General features: G+C 36.4%; 1 protein-coding gene across 7 annotated transcripts in view; it reads left to right on the top strand.

Annotated features, from left to right (window-relative positions):
* Positions 1–9,088: 9,088 nt before the first annotated feature.
* mapta (microtubule-associated protein tau a) overlaps positions 9,089–27,791 on the top strand; it is a 36,773-nt gene continuing 18,070 nt past the window's right edge. For 2 of the 7 annotated variants that reach the window (XM_084134685.1, XM_084134691.1), the window contains exons 1-6: positions 9,089–9,215; positions 17,688–17,894; positions 21,808–21,957; positions 23,703–23,780; positions 24,766–24,834; positions 26,520–26,540. In XM_084134685.1, the coding sequence (XP_083990811.1) occupies positions 17,708–17,894; positions 21,808–21,957; positions 23,703–23,780; positions 24,766–24,834; positions 26,520–26,540 (505 nt within the window). In that variant the 5' untranslated portion in view covers positions 9,089–9,215; positions 17,688–17,707. Of the gene's footprint in view, positions 9,216–17,687; positions 17,895–20,433; positions 20,507–21,807; positions 21,958–23,702; positions 23,781–24,765; positions 24,835–26,519; positions 26,541–27,791 lie in introns of those variants that run through there. The other 5 variants (XM_084134686.1, XM_084134687.1, XM_084134688.1 and 2 more) reach the window with 5 other exon arrangements.

Genomic DNA, 27,791 nt, shown 5'->3' on the forward strand with positions numbered 1-27,791 from the left:
TGGCCTTAGAAAACCAGTAAAATCTAAAAAAAAAAAAAATCCATATTAATTTGTGAATATTTTAAATGTTTAATAAAGGGGCAAAACGTCATAAACAAAAAGTCAAATAATAGTTTACAAACTATTTTAAAAAAAAAGTTTACAGTCGTTTTTTTTTCACCACAGGTGACTTATATATAAAAAATAGTAGCCTATTTTTCAATTCTATTCTTCTATTTAAAGGATCTAAACAGTGGTTGCGCGTTTTCTAGTTTACCAAAGTGCTGTAGCCTAGGCCTTTTAAAACTATAAAAAATTAAAAACACAGTAACAACCCCAACAATAAGCTATAAAAATGCAATAGCCTATATCAAGTTTGTTTCTTCATATTTCTATCTTTGTGGGGGCATTTGGCCCTCAAAATGTGGGTTAAACAACACACACACAAACACACACATAATATCCTATATATAAATCACAGACTCAGACGTCACGTTATAAGACAGACGCAAGTGAGACGTTCATTGAGACGAGTGCATGTAGCAAAGTCATATTAAAGAGCCGATCGGAATATGAGGTGTGATTTGTGCACTTTTTGGCGATCGCTAAGCAAACTGAGAGGTGAACTAACGTGTATACGCTCGCCAGTCGTCTGGCCAAAATCCCATAGTAATCAGGCGTCAGACGTAAGATATGAGACGTTAGACGTCACGGCCACGTGTTGGAGCTGCGCTCAAAGTGCGCGGTGACGTGGCGGCGACGTAGCTGTGTAAGGATTTTTTTTACTTTGCGTGTGGATAACGTACGTGTGGATAAACGTGTGGATAAACGCCTGGATAACGTACGTGTGGATAAACGTGTGGATAATACGCGTGGATAAACGCCTGGATAACGTACGTGTGGATAAACGTCTGGATAACGTACGCGTGGATAAACGTCTGGATAACACTGGCTAAATTCTATTTTCTTCAATATTGTACCTTTTTAATTTGGGATATGATCATTCATAACACACTGTTTTCATGTTTTTATGGGTTGTCCAAAAGTGTAGGCCTACACACTATTAGTAATATATCTCATGTATAGGCCTATATGTTTATATATTTATTTATGTGTATGTTTAAAGGTAATATTGTAAATATAAAAACAGAAGTAAGGTTAAAAAAATAAAGGTAGCCTATTAATTTATTTTTTAACTGGTCATTGACTGATTTTAATTTACCTGTTAAACGTAATGTTTTATGGGTTTCTCTTTCTGTTCTGTATATGCTGCATGTCTCCTCAATCAGAATCATCTGATTCAGATCAGCTCATTAATAGGGACTTTATACAAAAAGAACATGTTTTTCTCGTAAGAACGAGATGTTATGTCATTAAAACGACATATTTTCTTGACCTTATAAGGACATATGTAGTCATGTACAAAATATGCCTTTATCCACATAAGATTGAAAGCCTATCACGCCTTTACCACACTTCTACATTCAAAAAGCTCAAGCAAATAGTAGCAGCCCCCATCAGAGGCGAACAATTAATCAAATTAAACAAATTAATCAATGAGGCCCTTTTAAAAATATATATTTTATATAGGCCTATAAGTTTTTTTATATAATATATTATATATAAGATTTATTTTTGTTAATATGCTCTATCTTTATTACCTAGAGATATAATTAAACAAAAAGTAGTCATCTAACAGAACATAGCCTAAGTTGTTTATTTTTTACAACATTATGTTCTTATTTTGTTTAATTAACGAAATGTCAATATTCGTCTTTATAACAGAAAATACAATACAAAAATCTTCAAGATACAGCCTACAGTCTTCACATGCCGGATTGTCACCTTTTAAACAGTCCTTTGTGTGGTGGAATAAGCAATGCTATAGAAATATATTGTTAGTTTCTTAATTTAAACTTTATTTTATTATTTTATTAGTTCATTAACTAATTATGCTAACTCAACTAATTTAATGTAAAGAGCTGGATACTAATTACCTACTAATTAAATAATGTCAAATAGTAGGCTATTGATTAGAGTTGCCCTAGACTTGTCTAGACTAGTCATTTATTTAAGCAATTAGGACTAATCGCACGTTTATATTCAATCCTGGCTGCATAGCTATAGCCTATATTCCGCGCTCAAGCGCATGCATAAAACTTGCCGCAATGCACCGGCAAAAGTAGGCTAATGATAATAAATGTGTCTGAAAAAATAACGAAGCATTTTAACTGTTTATTAATAAACTAGTCTTTTCTAGATCAATGTAGGCTGCCAGCAAACATATCTCCATACATCTCCGCTGTAATGTAACCTAGATGCGCCTTTCATACGGACAGGATTATAATCAGATGGTACAGTATTTTTTTCGTTGGTAGACATAAGCTTAATATAGATAGCTATTTCTCATGTCTGTGAGGCTTGTCTATACACTGTTTTTCAGTTTATTTTTGAGACGCGCTCCAATTCACGGAGATCATGAAAGCGCGCCCTGTTCGTTCTATTTTATTTTACAAAAGCACAACGTTTTCTTCTTGTTGTGAGTTTACACAAATAAAAGTAGTGGCGACTGATGTATTATTCTTTTCTGTATGACCATAAATGATGGAGTATTTTAAGTTGTTTCCACTGTTGATAGGAAAATGTGAGTGATGGCACCGGCGCCTCTATTTCTGCAGCGCGCGCTCCACACTCCGCACAAACACTCGGATATGCGCTTAATAATAGCGAACATTTATAGGTTAAAGTTAGAGCGAGCGGCCATGCCAAACGGATAAGTCCTCTTCATGTTTAACAAATCAAATTATGTTGCATTTTCTTGCGCCAGTTTGAAAAGGGCGGCTGAAACACTTAGCCTATACATAAACGCCCAACGCTGGTGTTTTTCTTTAAACAAATTTGTTTAGGCTTTAAAATAAATATTGTTTGAGGGCTAATAAATGCCACAATAATTTGTTTATTTTATTGCCTACTTATGTTTTTCATTTTTCTTTTACATTGAATACCATTTAAAGGATTTGCTGTGCACCGGCTTCGAAAGACACGTTAAGAGACACCTTTATTTTCTTTATAATAAAGGGTTTCTATGGGAGGAAAACGCTTAACGTGTTATTAAATGCGTTGCGTTCATATTCGGGCTCATCTGCTTTTCTGTAGGATAGTATGGTTTATTAATAAGGTGTGTGCAGAATTTGAAATTTTAACATGAATGTCCACTGGGGGCTGCTATTGCTTCAGATTTTTGAACGTTGAAGTGATAAAAAATGATTGGCTATAAATTTTATGTGGATAAAGGCATATTTTGTACATGACTACACATGTCCTTATAAGGTCAAGAAAATATGTCGTTTTAACGACATAGCATCTCGTTATTACGAGAAAAAGATGTCGTTTTAACGACATAAGATCTCGTTATTACGAGAAAAGATAAAACGACATAAGATATCGTTATTACGAGAAAAGATAAAACGACATAAGATCTCGTTATTACGACATAATTGAGTGGGAAAAAAATATATATATGTGGCAGCAATGCGTCACCGTACTAACAAGCCCAATTAAAGACTGCTACCTGTTCTATTGCCTTGTTACATTTTGGGCGTTCATCCTGTGTTTGTTTGTTCCTAGAGGTGTTCCCTCAACACAGTGTCAGCTTTTGTACTGTCAGAGTTTGTAATTACATTTAGGCCTACTTGACTTCAGCGTGTTTCTTTTTGTGTCTTCATTGCTTGGTTTGTAAATTAAAACAATTGCAACCAATACAATTTGAAAAAAAAAAATGGTTTGCTACTTCTTACTGAATGTAAATATTGTCAGTGCACTGAACTTGAAAAGTATTTACACGACTATAATAATAACAACAACAACAACAACAACAATAACATACTGGTTAATGCAAAATTTTAGCCAAATAATCCAACGATTTATATTTGTGTTAAATTTATTGGTCAAAACTATACTAACACAACAACATAGCAATAGTTCAGTGATATTAACACATCACTGGGTTAGTTTCTGGGTCATTTTTAACACTTTTTTAACCTAGGCATTTCATTTAGACATGTTTACTAAATGTTTAGTTTTATAAAATTGCTGTAGGCAGTAAAATCTGTCATATACCAACTGCAAGATTTAATTAATTGATTTACCTTTTTCTGACTGGCCGCCTTAAGTAATATAGCTAACACTTGTTGCAGTCAAATCAAATCAAATCAAATCAAGTATATTTGTATAGCGCTTTTCACAATACAGATTGTATCAAAGCAGCTTCACAGTATAATAAAATATACTGCAGTCCTACTATATTAAATCTTGGGTAAATATAATTGTGTCTACACTGTTGCCCAACCCACAAAAACATGAAAACGTGTGTGTTATGATTATATCCAAAATTAAAAAGGTACAATAGTAAAGATAATAGAATATAGCCTAAGAATTAATCCAGACGTTTATCCACACGTACGTTATCCAGGCGTTCATCCACACGTTTATCCACACGTACGTTATCCAGGCGTTCATTCACACGCACGATATCATACGTCATTGGTCACGGCAAGGTACGCGACGATTGACACGATGATTGCTTAGTTTGCAAAGTAAATGCACAAATCACACCTCATATCGGAACGCCATACTCTCTCTCTCGCTCGCTCTGCATCTCGCGCGCGCACCTCTCTCTCTCTCTCTCTCTCTCGCTCGCTCGCTCGCTCTGCTTCTCGCGCGCACCTCTCTCTCTCTCGCTCTGCATCTCGCGCGCGCACCTCTCTCTCTCGCTCGCTCGCTCTGCGTCTCGCATGGCAGATGGGAGCAGCGTTTTAATTCAGTTAAACACAGATATGTTGCTTCTCTAATTTTACATGCAAGTATAGCTGAAATCATTTGTCTTAATGGGTCGCGTTTCAGTCACTATTTCATATTAATTCCGTTGTTCCTTCTCCCTTTCCCCCCGCGATTTTGTCTATATCGCGAATATAAGACGACCCCCCATTTTTCAGCCTATTTTTAGGACAAAAAAACTCGTCTTATATTCGGGTATATACGGTATTTTTCTATTGCAATGTTTTATGTTGATTTTTTTTTTTTTTCATTATTCAATTTAATTTCAGTATTGTGATTATGAATTCGTTCAATGTTTCTTTTGAATTGAGTTGCTACCAGCTTTCAACCGCTCTCTATGAGCCGCGCCGCGGCGGCAGATTACGCAATAGAGAGAATAAACTGACACTTTGCAAAGTCTGTGATTGTAGCGCCTCTTAGCGGTAAGAGGCTGCAAATACACACCCGCAATTTACCGCCGCGGGAACGGAAGTGATATTTTATTATCACTGTAAAATTGCTTTGAAACCATCTGTATTATATAAAGTGCTATATAAATAAAGGTGACTTGACATAATATTGTGCAAGGAAGCACGTAAAAAGTCTTTTTCCAAAAATCTGCCCCTGTAATCGTAATTTTGTGTGAAAAGGATTAAAAGTGCTGAATTTGTTTTTGTTTTGTTTTTTGCCTCTAGTGTTCATTTCAGTTGGAAACTGCAGTGATTTGTATGTATTGGTATTTTTTTGCTTTTTGCCAAAATGTAGGAAGATGTACGTTTTTCCAGTGAGCTTGTGTTACCTTTGTGATAGCCTTGAGATCTGAGACAAAGCAATTTTGTCTTCTGAGATGACATGAAATGTTTTCATTTTAAGTCATTTTCCCATTAAGTGTTTTACATCACTGAATATGTAAAATAGTTTTTGATTGTTGGAATTATATTAAAGAGGTCCTAAGCAATGAAAATATTCATCTGAAAATGACTTTTAGAATCATTGATGAATATTACTGACTGGTGTTAGATACTGAATGTGAAAAGGCAAAGGTAAAGATATCAATTGCAGATTACCACTTCTTAATAGTGTACCATAGATTTTACCATGTGTTTTTTTTCATTGAGCTCCTGTTGGTCACTTACGGCCACTCTCTTTTGAGGCAGTGCCAGCCAGTTCCCTTATTAAATCAGAATACATTTTTTCCAGATATGGTATACTCAAAGGGAAAATTATGCATATATTAGTGCTATTTGTGCCAAATCGTTTAAGAATTTGTGGATTTTCTATAGTGGGACAGCTTACGCTGAAATCTGGGACACTATATTTAATTTTTGGATTAGAAATTGTTTTATTTGTACAAAGCAATGTGTGTGTTTGCAAAAACACACACATGGTTAAATGTGCATGCCCTTGTTTTATATGTTCACATGTGGAATGTAAAATACAAATATATAACACATAAATCATATACTACTGAAAATAATTTATTACAAATATGTCAGATTTCTTGCAGCAACTACTATAATAAATATGTAATGAAGTCAAAAATGTAAAATTTCAGTTAATAAATATAGAACATTTCCATAAAAGATCTTTAAAAATATTTAAACTTTGGAACATGGAATGTCTTAAAAACTGTTGTTAAACTTCTATACTCTGCACATGGTGAGAATATGAAGCAGGTGTTAAGCAAATTGTAATGGTAAAAAACAAGCAACATATACATCTCTGGTGCTACAAATGAACACCATTTTCGTACAGTTGCACTGAAAGTAACAGAAGTGCAAATGTTACAACTTACCCCATATGCGGGGTTAACTGTAACAGACAGAGGGGTTAGTTGTAACAGTTGTGTCACACACATAATTCAGTACTATTTTATCTGTATAATTTGATATTGTTTGTACATCTGTACAGATATCCATACATCCATCCCTCATCGCTCAAATTCACATTTTAAAGGGTTTATTGCATGAAAAACAGGCTTTTTAATAGGCTAAATAAACAAGTGATCAATGCATAGTGAACAAATGTGAAAAAATCATACTTTGACATTTAAATTCCAAGATTGTTTGTGAGAGTCCAACAAAGTTAAATCTGGCTAAATAAATATATAAATAAATACTCAAACCTGAAAAGTTGTGTGGCTCCGTTTTCATTTCATTATCTTGTACACTTGGCGGCTTAGTTGTAACACTGTGCTACAGCCTACAACTAACCCTGCTGTGTAAAAAAATAAAATAAATTAAGCCTAGCTAGGAGTTGCTGACATGATTATTATCAAGATTATTTTTTGCCTAGCAATTATTTTATTATACATTGGCTTGCATAACCTAAAGTAGGCTAGCTGTTTCTCTCAAACCCACATGCTAAAACAGTTAGCTATGTTATGGCTGTTTGGAATGGGGATGGTTGTATCAAACAGTTCTTTAAAAATGTTACAACCTATGAAGATCTGCCTCATTTGAGCGCATACATGTTTTTGAATTTATGTGCATCCTGGCATTTCCATTCAGATATCATAAATAATCCATGTGATATCATAAAATTATAATAAAAATAGATGGATAGCAACATAGCTAGTGACTGAATGTTGTGATGTGTCAATAAAGTGACTTAGTTTCATTTCCATCCAAGATTTATTAACATCAAAGTTTTTGACTGTAGCCTACACAAGAGCACAAAATGTGACTACTCTTTTTTTTATTTAACTTTCAGAAAAACATACAATGACATTTAACATCAAACATAAGCCAAACAGATATTGGGGGAAAGGTATAACTGATCTTACATTGTACAAAGTAAAACAATAAATTCTACAAATTACTTTTTTTTCAATTTGAGAGATGTTTTTATACACTTCTTATTTTTAGTAATTGTATTCAATGAGTCATAAAATATTTTAAGATTAAAATGTGACTACTCAGAAACACTGGCAGACTTGCTTCAATCCCTCGAACACGCAACTTAACTCTTAGCAAGCACTTGGTCGCCACCTAATGGATAAGGGACACATTACCTATAACAACATTAAAGTGAACACAAAAACAACTGTCGTGAGTGTTTGTGTGTATTCATGTAACATTTGTGATATAAAACAGTTTAAAGTCCTAAAAGAAATACAATGTTTTTTTTTGTTGTTTTTTTTTGTTGTCATTTTAAATATTTCACTTTATTCAAAAGTGATTATTCTTTGTTCTTCAATAAAGTTCTTTCATAAATTAGATGGTGTGGAATGTGGATATTACTTCAACAAATCACCTCTCATTGTGACATCTATCCCCAACTAGTGTTAGGCCTACAACTCACCCAGGTTGTAACAATGGAACTCTTTGTATCATTAACTGATAGCACATAGCCTCCATCACGGAGACATCTATTTGATAGATTTGTGTGTTTACATCTGGAAGACGTATTTTTTAGAGTGTTTGCTCATCTGCGATTACGTCTAGGACGTTTCCAAGCCAGATGTCAAATAGACGTTTAGAAAATGAAGATGTTTATGATTTAGAATGTAGCCTATGTAAAACTGACATCTTAAAGACGTCTATCAGATGTCAATAAACAGCAGATGCTTTCCAGATAAAGTGATCTTTAACAAACATCTTGCAGACGTATACGTGTACATGTCCAAGTTAGTTTTGTTAGACAAATGTGGCAACCATATATCAAAGTTTGAGAGATCTATAGCACAACCAACCCAGATAGCAAGGTGACATTGATTCAATGTTGAAATTCCTTCAGAATCATCATTTTGATTGAGGTTGAAAATTATTGATTTTATATCAATCTTGATTGATTTTTCATCGTTGAAGTAACATTATTTCAGGGTGCAAACCTGATGAAAAATCAATGTTAAATTTCAACATTTGATTCAATGATCTTTTGGTTAATGCATTAACATTGATTCAATGTTGATTCAGTGTTGGTCTGCTATGGGAACCACATTAGGCCTACTGCATTACTGATGCTCAAACAAAAAGTGTTAACCTCCCCTAAATGCACTGAATCTTAGGTGTCCCACATTACACTCATCCACACTCTGTAATAAACCTATTATTATAATATATCTTTATTTAAAATAAATGGCGATTAAATTTGTTTTAATTTATTCGTAGGCTACATTTTGAAGTGTCCAAATACGTAGGCTACTGGTCCCATCCACATACAGCAGCACATTATCCTATAGTAAACAGATGCACTCAACTTAAACGCTCGCGTCTTCGATTTTCCTCGAATGAAGAAGTTTTCATATTGAGCGCGGCGATTTGTGAAAGATTAGGAAGAAAAGCAGTTGATTCTCTGATGTCTCTCTAGCGCTATCGTCTCTTGAACAGGCTGCTATAGGAACAGCAGCTCTCGAGCTCTAGTCTTGCGCTCAGTGAGCGACTGCAGCTGGAGAGACAATAACAGCGACCCGTGCACAGGTAAGCAGAACCTGTCAAAGCTGCCATTTGTGATTTTAAATGCGATTTCTTTGTGTATGTATGCTGGTTTTTATGCACTGTATTCGAAGAAGGTTTGAATCAAACAGACATCATGCGCGTGTCCTTGTCGCAATTCTAAATCGTCGTTGGTCAAGTCATGTTGTTAAATCGGGCCTGTGCAGCTTACGTATTAATAAACTAATGCTCTGAATATAGAATGTATATGAAATATGCTCAAATATTAGGAGAAAATGCCCGGTCTCATAAGAAAAATACGTTAAGTGACTAACAAGATTATTCAGACTAAACCGAGCGTACGTGTAACGGTATTTATGGGACTTTTCACCAAATGCCAATCTGTTAACGTGCTCATGTTCAAGAATAGACCTTTAGACGTGTAAAATATTTTTTTCCCCTGCACGTTACCTTTATGTTCATATTATCAGTTCAACGCAGATCGCTATAGCTATTACGCACAATGTGTCATTTTTATTCTAGCAAAATATTTACGGACTGCTACAAAGAATGCGAATAATTCCAAATAAAAGAAATACTGTATTCAAGCGAGGTTGTTTCTTCCGCTCCAAAAACGGAATGTTCGAGCACATTGTAAAACGATTCTTGTTGAAGGATGCTTTGTTGGAACGCACCACCTCCCTCCATCTCTACAGAACAGAGATGCGGCCATGATTCCAGCTCTTCATTTCGTCTGGTCTGTCTGTGTTCATGTGTCTGAATTCAGCCATCACAGTGTCTCTGATTCTGATATCACGCTTGAGGTCTGTCGAATTTATAGGCGACTCGCTTTTAATTCATTTCATGGTTACGCTTCGTCGCTGACCGAGTGCTGATTATGTGTTCCAATAATGCTATTGCAACACCTTTCGTCAACGACTGTACAGTTGTCTATTCATGGATGCATGGGTTAATTTAGTAACCAGCATTATTCTTCATGTTTAATGCGCGCTTCGCACACGGGGTCGTTTTGGTAGCGGTACCCAATGTATATAATCACTGTGTTAAACTGCATCCCTTGTGGACTGTAATCCGATTTAAAATGGGGGTTGAGTTGAGGGTTTTAAGGTGCCTCGCCTTTTTCCCTCTTTACAGCTTTATATCGATTACATGAATGTACCGCCATTGCCAGTGTCCGATTTCTGTTTGACGTTTTTAATTGTCATGACTGAATCTCAATAATTATTTCATAATAGAATAAGTCGAGCCACTCTCATGGTTTAGAGACCCTGCAAAGAACCCTAGATAGGGTGTATCCACAGGCATTATGCACCTTTGTTGTATGAAAAAGAGCAGCTGTGACATTGTTACAACTCCTTTAGTGTCCCAAAAGTCACACTAAAATCATCTGTCGAAGCGGTCATAATTTAATTCATAAAATGGTTAGTTAATTAAATTGACTAATTAGGGGTAACCTATTTCTGATGGAGAATTTCAGCAGAAGCCATTACAGAATATGTAGAATCATAAAACATTGCGGCCACTGAATCAAATATATCAAAATCACATATAATTAGACAGATCTATGATCTTTCTTCTGGGGAAGAACAAAAAACATTGCATTGATTAATGTTTTGTGCCATTTGTGTAAACATGTTGTTGCAAAAATGATAAATGTTTAGCCCCAGCATTATAGATATTTGCCATGTGAGCTTATTATTTTTAATGGTCACTAAGCCCCATGGAAACATCTGAGCAAACTGTTGTGGTTTAGTGATATGGACAGGCTTACAAAGAGCATAACGTCTCTGACATAATGCCATATGAAGTCTCTCAGACCAGTATGAGTGCTTAATTGGCATGGCACTGACAGAGGGGTTTAGCTTGCTGCAACATCAGTCTCCTCAGAGTAGTTGGCATGAGAGGGTGTGATTGGGATCTCTGCCACAGACCAAGTGATTTGTGTAATTTGAGGTGAATTTGCAGCTGCAGAGACTTAGGCCATTACCTCTCCGACAGAAGCGTGATGAGCAGAATTCCAAAATTCCACTTCTACATGCATCCACATGGTCCTATGCCCTGAGAACTTATGCATGACTGTTCTGGAATGCTGCTAGTCAAACAAGAGTTTGAGACCATTAATAAAAATGTTTCTATATTCTATTTTGGCAATTTAATAAAATCACTACAAATGATACGGTGAAAAGCATATTGATTCGCGTTGTTCGTTTGCTTTAATGACGTCTGCTGCACTCGAACAAGTTTATGCAAAACCTGATGATCCATAATATACAGCATGTCAAGAGCATTTTGTGAGCTACATTGGAAGAATTTTTTTTTACATATGAATATTTATTATTCATTTAAATGACTTGGCTTTTGTGTGGTAACCGTATTATAAGAGGAATAATTGACTCCGGTCCGTTGAATTATTAGAAAATAATGCACACCTGAAGTGTAACTCTGTTTCGCGTCGTGGCCGCATTACCACCTTGGGTGTGCATTATTTTCTAATAATTCAACGGTCCATTGTCAATTATTCCTTACATATAAAAATGTTCAATATTAGCATATAAATGTAATTTCTTTTTTGTGCAAAATTAATATATTTTTAACTGATTGGTGTGTTCTGCAATAATAATAGACAGATAATATATTTAGCAAAGTGCATAATTTTCTGAAATTAATATTTGTCTTTCCACCACAGTACAGTGGAACCATTCTACACCCTGCTCATAAAGGGAGTGACTCATCATAAGAGTTATTTCGCATGCTAGCGGGATAATGGAAGTTGCTTATGTCATCACAGCAGTTAGAATACATTTTCTGGCATCAGATTTACAGTCTGTATTCTTGTCATCTAATCCAATATTGGGTTCTACATACTAGACTGCCAGGGTCTTATGTAATCTTGATTTGGTTGATTTCATAAATGAGTCATTTTGTGATACGTCTGTTATGTTATGGGACTGTGTTTGAATTAGAACATAACTGGCCCTGCCTGAAAGGAGGCGGGGATTGAAAGCAGTGAGAGAATATGAGAGAGGAGTAACTGTGCTTCATAGCAATGCTGAGCAAATTTAGGTCAGGGATACAAGGGTAGTCAACCGTGATGAGAGCATCAGATACTTTCAGCTATTCTAAAGCACAAACTCAGTGCGAGCCAGTGGAGAGCAGCGATTTTCAGTTTGGTGCCAGATAAACAAGCAATATTGCCTAAGGAGATACACTCTGACTTTTTCTGGTGTCATCCATAGATTTATTGCTAATTCCAACCAAGCAGTTTTTGACATGGTCAGATCTACTGATTACAGATTTGCCTGCTTACATAACAAATAATACCTGCTGAGTTGGTAGGCAATATACAGATTTTTTTTTTTTTTTTTTTTAAGATAGATTGACAGCCTACAGGATTTCAGTGAATGGCCATAACCACCATCTGCCTTAGCGGTCTAAAGGCCCCTACACACCCTACACCCTATCGTTGGAATCACTTTCAGAACGATTTTTTCTAGCTGATGAAAGATAAAAAACATTGACAGCCAATCAGAATCCGTCCTGCTTTAAAGAGCTCAAGCATTCATAAACTGCAGCGTGTGCTTAGAATATACAGGGCTGCATTTCTCAAAAGCATCGTGCAGAGCCAAGTTGATTGTAGAGACCATTGGTGGCAATGGTTCTACGATCTACTTTGGCTTAAGCCCAGAACGATAAAGTCCACTTGTGTGGACGCTAATATCGTAATCGTTCTTGGTGTGAACGGGCCTTAACAGCACTTGTCAGTGTCAAAATAATTGAGATGGCCAACGAAATCAAAGAAGTTGTGCTTTACTGTTTACACATACTGAGTGCTTCAGTTTTTAACTGTGAAAGAGTGCATGGTGTTAACATTTAATATTTGACAATTGTTTTACAATAGAAATCTAATTGAATGTGGCAGGAAAAGAAATATTTAGCTGTTTTGCATTTTGAACATATTAGGCATATGAATTAGAGTGAATGTGTGCATATTCTAAAATAAAAAATATGAATTCAAATTGATTAATTTACAGATAATTCTTATTCTTGTCCTTTAACTGTTCTTCTTTTTTCTTTATCCCCTCAAATCCATTTAAATCCTATAGTTATTAAATTCCTTTAAATAAAAGGACAATTACAACATGTTTGTGTCCTTGCCTCAGTATATGTATGTTTTTGCAATCTGCAAGAATAGAAGGTTTTTACATGACATTTTTGTTGTTGTTTTTACATTCGAATTTCTAATGTTTTCTAGATGTCTTGGTGTTAGAAGCGACATTTTAAGCACGGCTATTGAAATGTCCCACAAAACTACAAACACGACACTGACAAGAACAGAACAGCAAAAAAATCCAGAAGTTTGTTGACATCCTTTCAGTGTAACAGTGGGATCTTTGTTTCATAAGACGTCTTGACACTCCATGGGAAGAATCAAATGCTCCCACGTCTATTTGAACGATCGGTTTCACAGAATTCAAAGAAAGAGGAAGTGTATGTTTACAAGGAAGCATTCAGCTGCATCTATTTGTAGCATACAGTCTAGTTTGCAGTCTGAATCATCTCGGTTTAAACTTCAGCTTCAGTGTCATGCTAATTATGTGTGTATTGGAGAAAGCAGCAACGCATTATCAAAATAAGTAAATCAATTTAGTTGATTTTATGTGAGGCCAGGCCTATATGATTAGCATACTAACTAGGGATGCACGTTATATCGGCCACCGTATCGGTATCGATATTTAATGTTATCGTTATCGGCTCGATAAAAACATTTGGCCGATATGTTAAAGCCGATAAATGGATTATTTCCTTCAGCTGAGACTCTTCAGATGTGCACTGTTCGCAATGATGGTTTTGAATTGCTTGAAATATGATTGAAATCACTTCAAAAAGGAAAATACTTTAAAGTGCAACATGTTCAGCGCAAGTCTGTCAAATAGGCTACATAAAATTATAATGAGAACAATGGTGAGACTTTTGTTTTTGTAATCAGCCTCGCTATCATACCTGTCATGGCGCTGCTTTGAATAAGGTCTATAAAGAAGGAAAGACCGCTGCGATCTGATCTTGTGTCCAGGCAACTACCCGTGTTAACCCTCACCTCACCTTTGAATGCAGGAATCCAAACTGAATGTCTTTGTTCAGTTACTGACACTTTTGATGGTTTTATATGTGTACCCTGTGGCGAATATGTCTTTGCATAGTATCCCAGGTGCTGTGTAAACATCTATGTTGATCTTGTGTGTTCTGTAGTCGCACCCACCCTTGCATTACCGCTTTTAGGTTGGTTTGCAGAACGGCCATGAGCGTGCCAAGTTCATCATTCTCATTCTTTGCACACACACACACACACACACACACACACACACACACACACACACACACACACACACACACACACACACACTCATTAGAGAGCCAACTGTGCATGTGTTTTATGCTTTAACACTCACAACAAGGCACCGCTACACAAAAACCAACAGATGTTAGTGCCTGGTTAGACGGGCTCTTCAACTGCCCTTGGAGGCATGTGGCGTTATGGTGCACATACAGTTTTTAATTCAAATTTAAATTTAAATTTGGAATGTTATAAATAATAAAAATATTCAGATCCTGTACTCTTTAGGTCACTAATCAAAGTAAATTTGTACAAAGAAGTTTGCATTGATCAATGTGACAGATGGTCTTTATTAAATGGGATGACATGATCATGGCTTCTTGCTGTAATTAATGGGAAACCGTGACAAAAAAGACATTCTGGAAAACTTACAATTTTTTGTGATGCAAGTGTGATGATCATAATTTTATTTGTAATTGAAAATAATATACTGTATATGAATTAGAAAAGTGCAAAGGACTTGTGGATCCTACTGTCTTTTTTGTTATACTGCAGAATTAATTTGTTCCATTTGATGATATATATTAGGTAAATGGTAATAAATGTTGAGCAGTCATCACATTCCCAGTGAACAAAAAGCTTTGAGGAAAGGTAAGAGAGAGCAAAGTTCCTGAATGCTTGTGCAAACACTGTGTTCCAGACAATTTGTGTGCCAGATGCGCATAAAACAGGTGAGATTTTTCCCACTGCCCACATGCAGTGCCATGGAGATTCCAGACAGGATTTTGTTGGGAACTGTGGATTTTAGTAGAGTAAGCATGGCAGGAAAACTCATAAGATTAAAGAGAAGTGCAATTTGTTGATATAACAGGGAAAGTATTCAATAAATGCTAATGGGATAGAACAACAGCTGTGTGTTGTACAGTCACACTGCTTGCTATGGCAGTAATGGTGCTGTTAATGCTCTACAGCAGTCTTAGGGTACGTTTACACAACAACGATGCACTAAAAACAAAACGTTTCTCACGTACAGCAGTTTGGCGATGTCACGTTGTTAAGAAACACGACTGAACACGTAATACGCATGCGCATGTCGTCACCGTTTTCACAAATTTGCATCTTTGTTGTTTACATGGAGACAATAACGGTATCATTTTCATAAACTTGCTCTTAGAAACTCGATTTCAAAAGCTTACGGTTTCAGGCCGCCAAAACTCTGTTGTCGTGTAAATGAAGGGCCAAAACGCATAAAAAGTTTTCAGTTTTAGTTAAAAGCGGTGTTGTGTAAACAACCTCTTTGGCGCATTACTTGATTTCTCTTTTCTCTACTATAATAAGCTCCTAAAAACTAAGCAATGCATGAAAGTTTTTTCTGCGACTGTACAAGAAACATAAACATATAAAGGAGTCGAAGCCGATGGCCTCGTGTGAGCAGTGCTCTGACATGTAGTGTGGTTGTGCTCTAAATGTAAAAGTGAAGTATTTTAAAGTCCCCGTGAACTGGAAGTTGCAAACGACTTTTCTCCAGTGTTGTGACGTTTTTCCAAGTGAAAAAGAATATTGAACAGAGGGCAGCGTTTTACTTTAGTGCTCCTCCTCTCCATCTCTGCTCATAGCAGACTAACGGTTTGAGGGGAGTGGTTAAGCGTTTTCAACCCAAGCCGTCAAACTGACATCATCAGAAAAGGAACGGCATTCTAGACCGGAAGTAACTTTTCAGATTTTGTTTAAAGATTGCCACGGCCCGCAAAAATTTTTTTCTGTGTATTAACTTGCACGGATTAATTGTTCACCACAAGACTAGTAATATGCGCTAACAAAGTAAATAGGGTCAATTTTGATTAAGTAGTGGTCGGAGACTTTTGGAGCCTACTGTATATAGTCTCATTTATAATATATAGTATATAGTCTCTTTTAAATATACATAGGGAGCATGAAGAATCATTTTTACACAAGACGTGCTTCAATTTTTTGAGTCCAGCACTCTGTAAAGTCTCCTCCAGCACATCCCTAAGACTTTCAATGAATATAAGATCTGGACTCAGTGTGCCAATTCATGTGTGAAAATGATTCTTCATGTTCCTTCCTAACCATTCTTTCACAGTTTGAGCCTGATGAATCAGACATTGTCATCTTGGAATACAGCCAAGGTTATTTAAATCCAAACAGCGACTTCTTTTTTTTTTTTTTTGGCCGGACAGTGTATATAATTATATCATGTTGAAAAGTCATTACCTTCCCATTGTTGCACTGTTCCCATTGTCCCAAGTGCTACAAGCGTACACATCAGAATGAGCTGTCAGGATGTCTGCAGGGCTGGGCGCTGTGCAATGCGTTGGATGAATTGTGCATCAGGATGGCTGTGAAATTTTCAACATGTATAATTTTCTTTGGGCTGGGTAGCTAACTAAATATGTATCACTAATCAGATGGACTTCTTTGGAGCCGGATTGTCCCGTGTAGAAACAACAGTTGCCTTCGGTGGCAAAAAGGGGTGTTTTCTATCATTTCACAATGTGATTGTTAATTACATCGTGTCATTATGTAAGGCGTGATTTTTTTAACCTGGAAAATGAGAACTTTTGCAAGTGCACTATGTTATGTTGTGTGTTACAATGGTTTAAATAAAGTGGCTACAGAAAGGCTTGCAGGAGGTGCATGGGGACACATTGGCTTGACTGCACTATTTTAAGCCACATGGCAGTAACCTTAAGCTAGTCCTGCATGTTTGGCAGTATAAATATCCAGGTTTGCACCGGCACTCTGGCTCTGTTTACACTGAGCTTGTGACAGCCCTGTGTGAAGCCAGCGGAAGGGACGGATCCTGACGATTGGTTATTGATTCAACCCACGTTGTCCTTGGAAAAGTTACTGGAAGACGCCACTACTGTGGACTCATTGAACTGAGAGTTGTTTTGGAGGTTTTCGGCTAATGGATTGTGGATTTTCAGTGGATTTGAACCTTTTTTTTTTCTTCTGTCAGCACTGAAAACCCATTTTTGCCCTAAGGAATCAGAGCAAAACAATCAGTGCCTGGCAAAAGCATTTTTAACTGCTGTACAACCACTAACTTATTCTTTCTTTTTTCCCTTTATGCTTTTTTTACCCTTCTTACTCTATCCTTTCTCCCTTACCTTTATCCCCCACCCTCCCACTCCACCCAGTATCCGCATTTGGACTTGCTATGGACCAGCAGCACGATTTCTTGAGCTCCTCGCCCAATAGCCACACAGCTCACTACAACTCTGGCGATACCATGGCAACCTCCCTTTCTGGAATGACCATCAATGATCATCACCATGGCAACCAGTTCCATAAGGAGAATGGAATTGCGGTGGGGCTTGTGAGACCAGGGGATTGTCCAATGAAAGGTGAGCTTGCTTCTGTGGGAAAACAGGTTCATTGTGTCACAGCCAGTCAAAATAAATACATACGATTACCTGATTAGTCAGAACTATTAAACAAGCTCTGCAGTGTGAACAGGGTGTGTATGTTATCATGACACGTTCAAATATAGTTAAAGGACAAGTTTAATTGTTCTTGAAGGACGTACTGGTGTGGAATATGATCTACAGTCTAAAAAGAAATGCAGGGGACCTGGTTATGTTGACATAATAATCAACTTTACATTACATCAATGTTATATTATGTGTAATTTAAAGCTGCGGTCTGTAACTTTTTTGTGTTCAAAATGTAAAAAAAAAAAATATATAATGAATGAGTACATCATGAATCCATTTTCCAAACCGTGTTTTATCACAATGGTACACCTGTAGTAAGTGTTTATATTGGGACTATTTTAGACTGGTTTGGGTCGTACCGCTGTGGAGTAGTCCAGTACCTGCGTGACTCGTCATGGACATACACAGAGAGAAGGAGCTCCGGCTACAATGTTCTTCCTCAAGACGCACGCAGTTCTGTTTATTAGCTGCTAGAGCGCCAAAAGTTACAGCTTTAAACTGAAATTTCTGTGTTCTTTTTTTTAAAGGAAATATTAACTTAATGAAATTGTCTTGATAACGTTGAGAATTGGGCTAGTTCTAATTCCCAGAATTAATTCCCAGAAGCGGCAGAACTAGAATTTTAGTTCCCAGCATGCTTTGCATAGGAATTTAGAAGGAGAATTAATGTTGAAGTTGAGTGTTATTTATTTTATGTGTTTTTTAGTAAAAAGAAAGACCTGTTAGTGTTTATTGCTGTTATGTTTGACATTTAAAAGAGTTAATGTTATATTGAAACTACTCTGGCCTTATGAGCAGTGACTGCACTAATGCCTGTGACAAGTAATATTTAGCATATACATTTGCTGTTATTCTGATTTGAAATAAGAATAATTGGTTTGAGGACCACCACTCGATTGTGCTGAAATTAGTAGGAACATCTTAGTTTTTTGAGTAACCAGCTTCAAAAAAATTGTTTATGCTGCAAATTTCTCTAACTCAATGTACAGTAGTCAACATTTGAAGTGGATCAAAACCTTTCATCAAAGTTATACATGAATTTTGAACAATACCCATTCTTGTCTTAGGACAACTTTGCTGAACTTTTTGATCCACTTCAAATGTTGACTACTGTAGTTTGTTGTTTGAACATAATTTTATTAGTCGTTATCATAACTCAAAAAGATTGATGCACACTGTTGTTGTTGTTTTGTTGAGCCTAAATATTTGTTTTTAGACTGTATAAAAGACTTTTTTTTTCCTCCACAGCCAATAAGGATGAAGATATAATTACTGTCTTTCATAAATAATACAGTGCTATGCATAAGTTTAGACACCCATGCTAAAGTTGACTAAAAAGATGAATAAAAAATCATCTTTTGGAAATTGAACGTAATGCCTTAATTAAAAAAATTAGGAAAAATCCAACCTTTAAGGACACCAATTTTCTTTGTGAGTGAATAATGTATCGTAAATAAATAAATGTTCTTCCTTAAAATACAGGGTGCATAAGTCTGGACACCCCTATGTTAAATTCCCATAGAGGCAGGCAGATTTTTTTTTTAAAGGCCAGTTACTTCATGGATCCAGGATACTATGCATCCTGATAAAGTTCCCTTGGCCTTTGGAATTAAAATAGCCCCACATCATCACATAGCCTTCACCATACCTAGAGATTGGCATGGTTTTATTTCAGTTAGCCTAATAGCTGGTTTGATTTGCATTGAGAGATGATCTTATGGAAAGTACTCCATGCCAAAAAATCTGCCTGCCTCTATGGGAATTTAACATAGGGGTGTCCAGACTTATGCTTAGACCTCTTCCTTTAAGGAAGAACATTTATTTATTTACGATACATTATTCATTCACAAAGAAAATTGGTGTCCTTAAAGGTTGGATTTTTCCTAATTTTTTTAATTAAGGCATTAAGTTCAATTTCCAAAAGATGATTTTTTATTCCTCTTTTTAGTCAACTTTACCACGGGTGTCTAAACTTATGCATAGCACTGTATCTATTAATATGTAGTGCACACTATTAAATATTACAAGGGCAAATGTTATGACAGACATAATCAAATATTTCATGGCTGCCAGGGAAAGATATTATTAGGCTGTATGATTCTGGATAATACACCAGAGAAAGATTTGCATGTTCCTACTAAATAATGAGATTATATTAATGATTTCATTAGCACATGAATTCACCGTGATACTGCATGCATGTCGATGTGTTATCCCACCGAATATTAATTAGCATGACAGCTAACGTGTGTTTCCTCCTGTCATGAGCAAATAAACGTATCAAATGAGGGAGATTAAATGATCAAAGGCTTTGCAGGGCGTATGATCTTAACACATATTTTAGTGTTGTTTCAGATTATGAATGTGGCCGCATTGGCTGCAACTCTTTGATACAGCCTTGTGTATTAATTCCTTTACATAAACCAAAGGCTGTGCTTGACTGGGCCCTCAATCCAGGCTTTGCAGCTGCGTCGTGCTGTAATCCATGCATGTGGGTCACGCTCTTCTCAGGACGCTCGCTGGTACTAATTCAACGCCTTCACACAACCTGCTTTCTTCTGCATGTGTGTGTGGTTTTGTGTTTTTTGTTTACAGACCATTGAGGCTTTTTGAAAAGCACACAGTAATGAAATTGGTTCTCAGTTGGGTTACAGAAAATGTAAGGAGACAGTGTATAAATGAAGGCATGTAAAGACACAATCGATGGATGTTGAGCAAGTTTGAAACCCCCTCATTCACTGTTCTACCAAAAGTATAAACAGTTGTCAGTAACTGAATTAAACCAATGAAACTTTGCACAGTTGGCGTACTTCAGTGTGATTGCCACAGTTGTTCTAGCGTATAGTGTAATCTGAACTAGTCAACTAGATTCTAGATTCATAAAGCTATAGTGTCATGAGGTACTCGCTCTCATGTCGTTCCTAACCCATAAGACTTTCGTTTTATTTTGAAACAAATGAAGATGTTTTTAGTGAAATCTGAGAATTTCTGTCCTCCATTGAAAGTCTGTTCACCCAAAACTCTGACGGTTCATGAAGAGATCATAAAATAAATATCAATATGAATCGAGCGGTTTAATCAAAGTCTTATAAAGAGACTTGATTGCTTTGATGAACAGATTTATTGAGGCTTTTATTCACATATAAAGATTGATCAGCAAACATATATGTGCTAGCGAAACATGCGAGAATGAACCTTGTCATGCGTTAAGTAAGCATGCTTGAGCATCCGTGACCAAATTCGAGTGCTCTATGTACATTCGCTGATCAATGTTGATATGTGAATAAAAGCCTACATTATATGTGTTTATCTTATAAATCAATCATGTTGAAGTCCATTCAATCCATATGGATTTATTTTACAATCTTGTTATGAACATTTTGAAGCATAGAATATACTTTTTATTGGGGGGACAGAAATGGTTCAGATTTCATTAAAAATATCTTAATTTGTTTTTCCCGAAGATTAATGAAAGTCTTATGGGTTTGGAATGACATGAGGATGAGTAAATGATGACAGAATTTTCATTTTTGGGTGAACCAACACTTTAAATAAATGATGCTGTCTGAAAGCCCTGGGAAAATCCGGCTTTTCTCTCTTTTTTTCTAAATGTAGTGGCTTGTTTAAAGCCACTGCCAATCATTGAACTCCAAGCTTGTGTAAGGAGGGGAAGGACAAACACAGTCGTTGTATTGACTGACAGTCTTTTGTAAAGGTGCCAGCTTGCAGCAGAGTCTTCTGTTGTATTGTATGTATTCACATACCCTAAATGGGACCATAACACTCTCTCTTTTTTCCTCTGCGACCCCTTTGCATTTTTTAGTGCGTAGCTTATATTTCCCTAGTTTACAGCCTTCACTAGTGCACACTTTCTCCCCGTTTGCTCTTCCTGTAATGGCCAACTCAAGGAGGAAACATTACTCAGAGAATCTTCCACAAATAAATGGCACATACTGCAATGGCACAGCAGAGAGTGAGTATGTTATAGATAGTAAAACTAGTACATTAGTGACTGTAGAAGCACAGTATTAAACATTAGCCACTTTCACACATGTAAAATGTGGCCACACAGCAGCACAATACGGTTGTCAGTCCTGTATTTGAGTCCTTAATACGTTCATGTTCACACTCAGTTTGATTGATAAGACTTCTCAGTTTTAAGAATGTCGCCATCTTTGTTATTACTTTGGTCACTGTCGTTATGCTTACTGGTAAGAGAATATGGGCTTGACTCTCGTTGCATGTTCATACAGACAGTATTCCAGACGCTACTGTAAATTACTGTGTGAACGGGACATTTCGAGACTCGCACATGTAAGTAAATGCGGTTGTCAATCACACAAACTGACAGTGTGAACATAGCCCGTAAAACAACCCTAACACATTTTTGCATTTGTAAGCGCAAGGTGCCACACAATAGTATCCTCTGTAGAGCCACAGCACTGATGAATGGAAAAAAAGAGAGAGTCTCGAAACGCATAAACACACTGCTCATGTGCGAGATGCTGAAAAAAACAGCGAGACTGGAATGGTCAAAGATGTCCATCTAGTGCATGTTTACATGACAAAAAACTGCACAAAAACTCATTTGAACCTTAACCTTAAAACTAAACAGCATGGATTAACCACGTCATCTCTGTCAGAACTGATGATTGGCCCAAACCAAACTTTTTTCATCAGTGTACTGACCGCATACATGCTTATAATGACAATCTAATGTTTTGTTCACACATAGCATGAAAATGGTTATTTACAAATAACATAACTTCGGTAGCACTTATTTTAAAGTCCTGTTGCGCATGTACATACTATGTACTTATTATAGTAATATAATAGTTACTAAACAGGATAATATAATATAATAGTAATAAAAGTTACAATAACTGGGCAATAACTTGGTACCTTTTATTCCTAAGTACTTTCTTAGGTAAGTACACTGTAAGTACACATAATGTAAATTCATAGTGTTACACATTTATGCATGGTTAATAATAGGAAATTGTCATGTTTCCGAATGTCATGAATGCTCAAACCAATGTTATCACCAGTCTTGTCCCATATGGTATATGCATATTATATACTGGGAAAAAAGCAATACTAGTATGATTACAAGAACAAAAACACAATGGATTCAAACAGTAAAGTTCAGTAAAGCTGAGTGTTGACCTCAGTGTCTAATGCACTCCACATCTCTCTTCAAAGATTTAGCATTTATACTGTTTGAGTGCCAAAGTTTTTAAAAGCGATTTAAAATATTGACTAAATTCCTTTTAGATCTTTTGCACAAAGTTTGTTTCTTGTTAGTTAAAGCAGTTACTTTCCAGCACTGCAGGTTGTTGCTTTTATGGTTTGCCAGTACATTCAGCTGCCATCTGTTTCTGTCCTTATATTTTATTTGACAGTAAAATTAGTGTGTCTTTTTAACTTTACACGTGTCTTTACAACAAACATTGTTGAATTAATTCACTTAGCTAAGTTCAGGGATCCAGTTGCAGCTGGGGAAACTATGTTAAGGTTGCACTGATGTCACAGTACAGTGTGACTGATTGCTCCAGGATGTGTGATGTTTGACTTTAATTTCTTAAAATTAAACCTTTAAAAAACTGAATTATTCTTTGCTATATATAGTATATATATGTTAAACATGTCTTTATAAATATAGATTGTCCCAAACAACTCTAATGTTATTTGTGTTTTTTAACCGGAATTCTCCCACAGAGGAGTTTTCAGAAGAACAGCTGGATGTTGAGCTCAGTAAGGCTGAAGGAACCTCCTCTTCTGAGGAGAAGCAATGTGGTATGCATTGCGGCCCTTCTAATAAAGATGCTTTGAAATGTTTGTCCCCCTTTTCTCTGTCAGTTTGCCCTTTTTTATTTATTTACTTTTATTGATGGAATGAAATGCCTCTTACTAACTTTGCCTTGTTAAATATACAGAAGCTGCATTCTTCGAAGTTCACGATGGTCAGAACGAGCGTTGTTAAAGGGGATGCTCTAGCCTACGGGGGACTGCTCTTGTCACCTAGTTAGTTGCAACTGTGACAGCTGACATTGATGACTGGCAGCAATGTTTGTACTGGAGTTTTTTGAAAATGTCTGTCTGAAAACAAAACAGGGTTCACAACCTGTCTCAATATGTTTACTTTGGTCAATTTATGTACATAATAAAGAGTATAAATTATCTGTAAAATCTTGGAAAGATATGTCAACATTTGAACCGCTTTAATATGTTTGTTTTTTTAAACACTTGTATCTTTAGATATTCCAGTAAGCTAAAAACCAAATCTTTTATTTAAATATTCAAAAAAACTCCAGTCGTCACCAGCGCGCAATGAATCTTGGGATTGGCTACGCTGCGAAGGATCCACTCGTTCTCTCCTTTGCGGCCCAGCGAAAGAAGAGTGCGCTTGTAGGCCGTTTTTGAAGGAGCCTTTGATTTGGGACAGCCTTTATTGCGCCGCTGTGATGCATTCGGCCTTTGAAGGATGCAGCCTCTGATTTGGAACACAGTAAAAATGTCAAAACCTTCTTTTTTCCTTTATGATTTATGTTGTGTCATGGTGTTCATGTTAATCATCCAGTTTATCAACCAGTTATTTGCTTTCAGAGCAAATCAGAGCGCTTCAGAACTCAATTAAAGTCTCACTGTAGCTGAGCTGTAGAGCTAAACCTTTCATTTCTGGCTTGCTTTTGTGATGTTAACAGCTGCTTCACTTTCACATGAAAACCTGGACTTCCTTTGGTAGCTTAGTGTGTAAAGCTGTTGAAATGATGTTTTATAGAGGGCCCGCAGGATTCAAGAGCAGAAGAGAATGAAGATCAGCCCCTGTCTGTTGTGGAAGTGGCGAGCGGTATGGATCTTCTGCTCAAACACTGCTGCCTCTTTTGATTGAAATGCTTTGCCCGAATGCCCTTTTCTGCCTTCATTTTTGTGGATGCTTTTATGCCTTGCAACCTAATGTTTCTAATTTTCTAGTGTTTTGTCATATTTTAAGCCTGCTGGTTTGCATTTGGCTTCTTTTTGAACTGGGCATACTGGTAACAGGACTTATCGCCTTTTCTTGCTTTGAAAATCCTTTTCATGTTGCATTTACAATGGGGTGATTTTAAAAGATAATATATGTAAGATAATATGTATGTCAGTGAGGACACACATATTAATTTTGATACCACTGCAAAGGCATGCTGAGAGGTTTCAGGCTTTTAAATCAAAATAAACTCAAGGGAGACTCCAGCCCTGTTTTCAGTTTATTTCCCATGTGATTAGTCACAGAGACCTCCGCTCAGCTGTCTTTGACACGCTAGGTGTGATGTTTTGCCAAGTCTGGAATTAATGGCTTGTGCCAAATACGATTTTAGCCAAAGCTCCTTTTTTCACAGGTCACAGTGCTTTAAATTGCAAGTATTTGTTGCTTTGCTTTTGTGTATAATTTGATGGTGTGATTTCATGCTAGGTAATAGTGTTTGCCTTGCTGTCCTTCGGATGAGACGTTAAATCGAGTTCCTGACTCTGTGGTCATTAAGGCCCTGTTTACACCTGGTATTAAGATGAGTTTTTGGATCGGATCACAAATGGACGACACTAAATACAGGTGTAAACGGGGTATAAAAAGTTTTGAGCTTGTCCACTTTCGACCACTTCCAGAGGTAGTTAAAAACGCATTAGACCAGATTGCTTTTGTAGTCTAGACGCTCACGTGATCAAATGTGTCTCTCCGCCTTCTGACCTAATGCGTAAACATTATGGGAAGCGCTCTAGCCAGACGGGATTTAAACTTTGTCGGCTGAAGACCCAAGTTTGGTTTGAAGATGTCCAAAGCACAATGTTCTCTCTCCATTTCTGATTTCTAACACACACTCACAGCGTTCGGCTGGTCTTGCGGCTGTCAGTGCAGAAACAAAAGCTACTGCTCTTCGTATGTTTTTCCGTCGTCCTCGGGCATGTTCATATGTAAATTACAGAGCATTAGAAAGATCTGAAAAAAACCCATACATTTACCCGCCCAAAGACCCTCCCCTCGAAGACATCAGGATAGAAGTGGTTGAAAGTAGACAAAAGAGACGGATTAAAACACCAAGTGTAAACGGGTATGTGTCTGCCTTGTCTACTTGTGATCTGATAGACCAAAACACATCATAATACCAGGAGTAAATAGGACTTAAAAATCCCATGGCAGTTCACGTAAACGAGTAGGGGTGTAACCCCGGTGTCCTGGCCACATTCCCTCCATTGGCCCTTATCAGTCGCCATCCACTGAACTGGCTCGATCACGCTCTCTCCTCTCCACCTATAGCTGGTGTGTGGTGAGCATGGTCCAGGTGGATGCTCACACTGGTGGTGGTTGAGCAGAAACCCCTGATATGATTGTAAAGCGCTTTGGGTGTAAAGTAGTACATAGGAAATGTGCTATATAAATACCTCATTCATTCATTCATCCCTGCAGATGAAATTGCCAGATATTATGCTGTACAATTCTCTAATTTTTGTCTTTTATGTTTTTCTCTCTGTTTGCTGCATATCCTGACCATTATTAAGCTGGAGGAACGGCGCCCACAGGTAAAACACTATTTTTACTCTTACACAACTTATTCTCAGATTGTACCACATTGGTGTCATGCTTTGTAGAATAGCCATTATCCTACATTAAATATGATCTAGTAGATTTCTTTCTTTTTTTTTTATATATAAAAAATATATATTTTTAAATATTACAGTTTGTTTTTTCTGTCATGTTTTGGTAGTACTCCACCTCACTGATCATTATCTTGTATTGGTTATTTGGTTTTTGTGAATACACAGATTTGTCCATTTTATTTTATTTGAATAATCAGAAGCAACTAGGTACTTCTAAAGAGCAGACACAAATGTGCAAACACTGTCACTCTGTTTATCAAGTAACATTTGCTCAACCAATGGCAGAAGGGTGGAGTGTTCGGGAAGCCTAATTCGTTTATATAGATTTTTTGAGCTACCCCTGTGAAAAGGAAATGCACTTGAATGTACACTGTAGTGTACCTAAATCTTATTAGTATAATTTAAAAAAATCAACTTGCTGATATTATAAAAAGGAATAAAATGTGCATTTTGTAATAATGTCAATTTAAAAGTGTTACTTTAAAGTACATTTATTTTTAAATCATCTTTTGTTGTGCTTTAACATTTGACTGTCTTGATTCACATGCAAAACATATGTAAAGTACTTTATTATAAATGTAACTGTATTTGATATTTGATATTATTTTAAAAGTTATTGTATTTTAAATATTCTAAATTGCAACTGAATCATTACAGATGTGTAATCACACATATATTTAAATGCATGACACACAAGTTTCAATAGAAATAACTTTGAAGTATATTTTAGTTTACCATAAATGCTTGTCAGTGCATTCGGCAGTACACTTTAACCATATTTCAAAGATAACAGAAGTAATTATGAAATCAGTCTCACTTAAGTCAAAAAAGCATTTTTGAAAAAAAGCATCAAAAAAGCTAATTGTTTTTATTATAAATTTAAATTATAATACATTTTCATTTAATTACAAATAAATTTGTAAATTTATACACACTTAGCTCTGGTTTCAAAGACAGGGCTTGGCTTAAGGCAGGATTAGGCCTTAATTCAATTAGGACATTTTTTAAATGTGCCTTAGAAAAACCATTACTGGTGTGTATCTTGAGACAAAACAATGGCATTGACAAATTCATTCAGATAAGTTGCTTTCAGTTAAAACAGCTCAAGCATGGATTTTAGTCTGGGACTAGGCTTAAGCCTTGTCTGTGAAACCGGGGAATCATAATATATGC

This window comes from Abramis brama, assembly GCF_963993115.1.
Source record: "Abramis brama genome assembly, chromosome: 14".
Lineage (NCBI taxonomy): Eukaryota > Metazoa > Chordata > Actinopteri > Cypriniformes > Leuciscidae > Abramis > Abramis brama.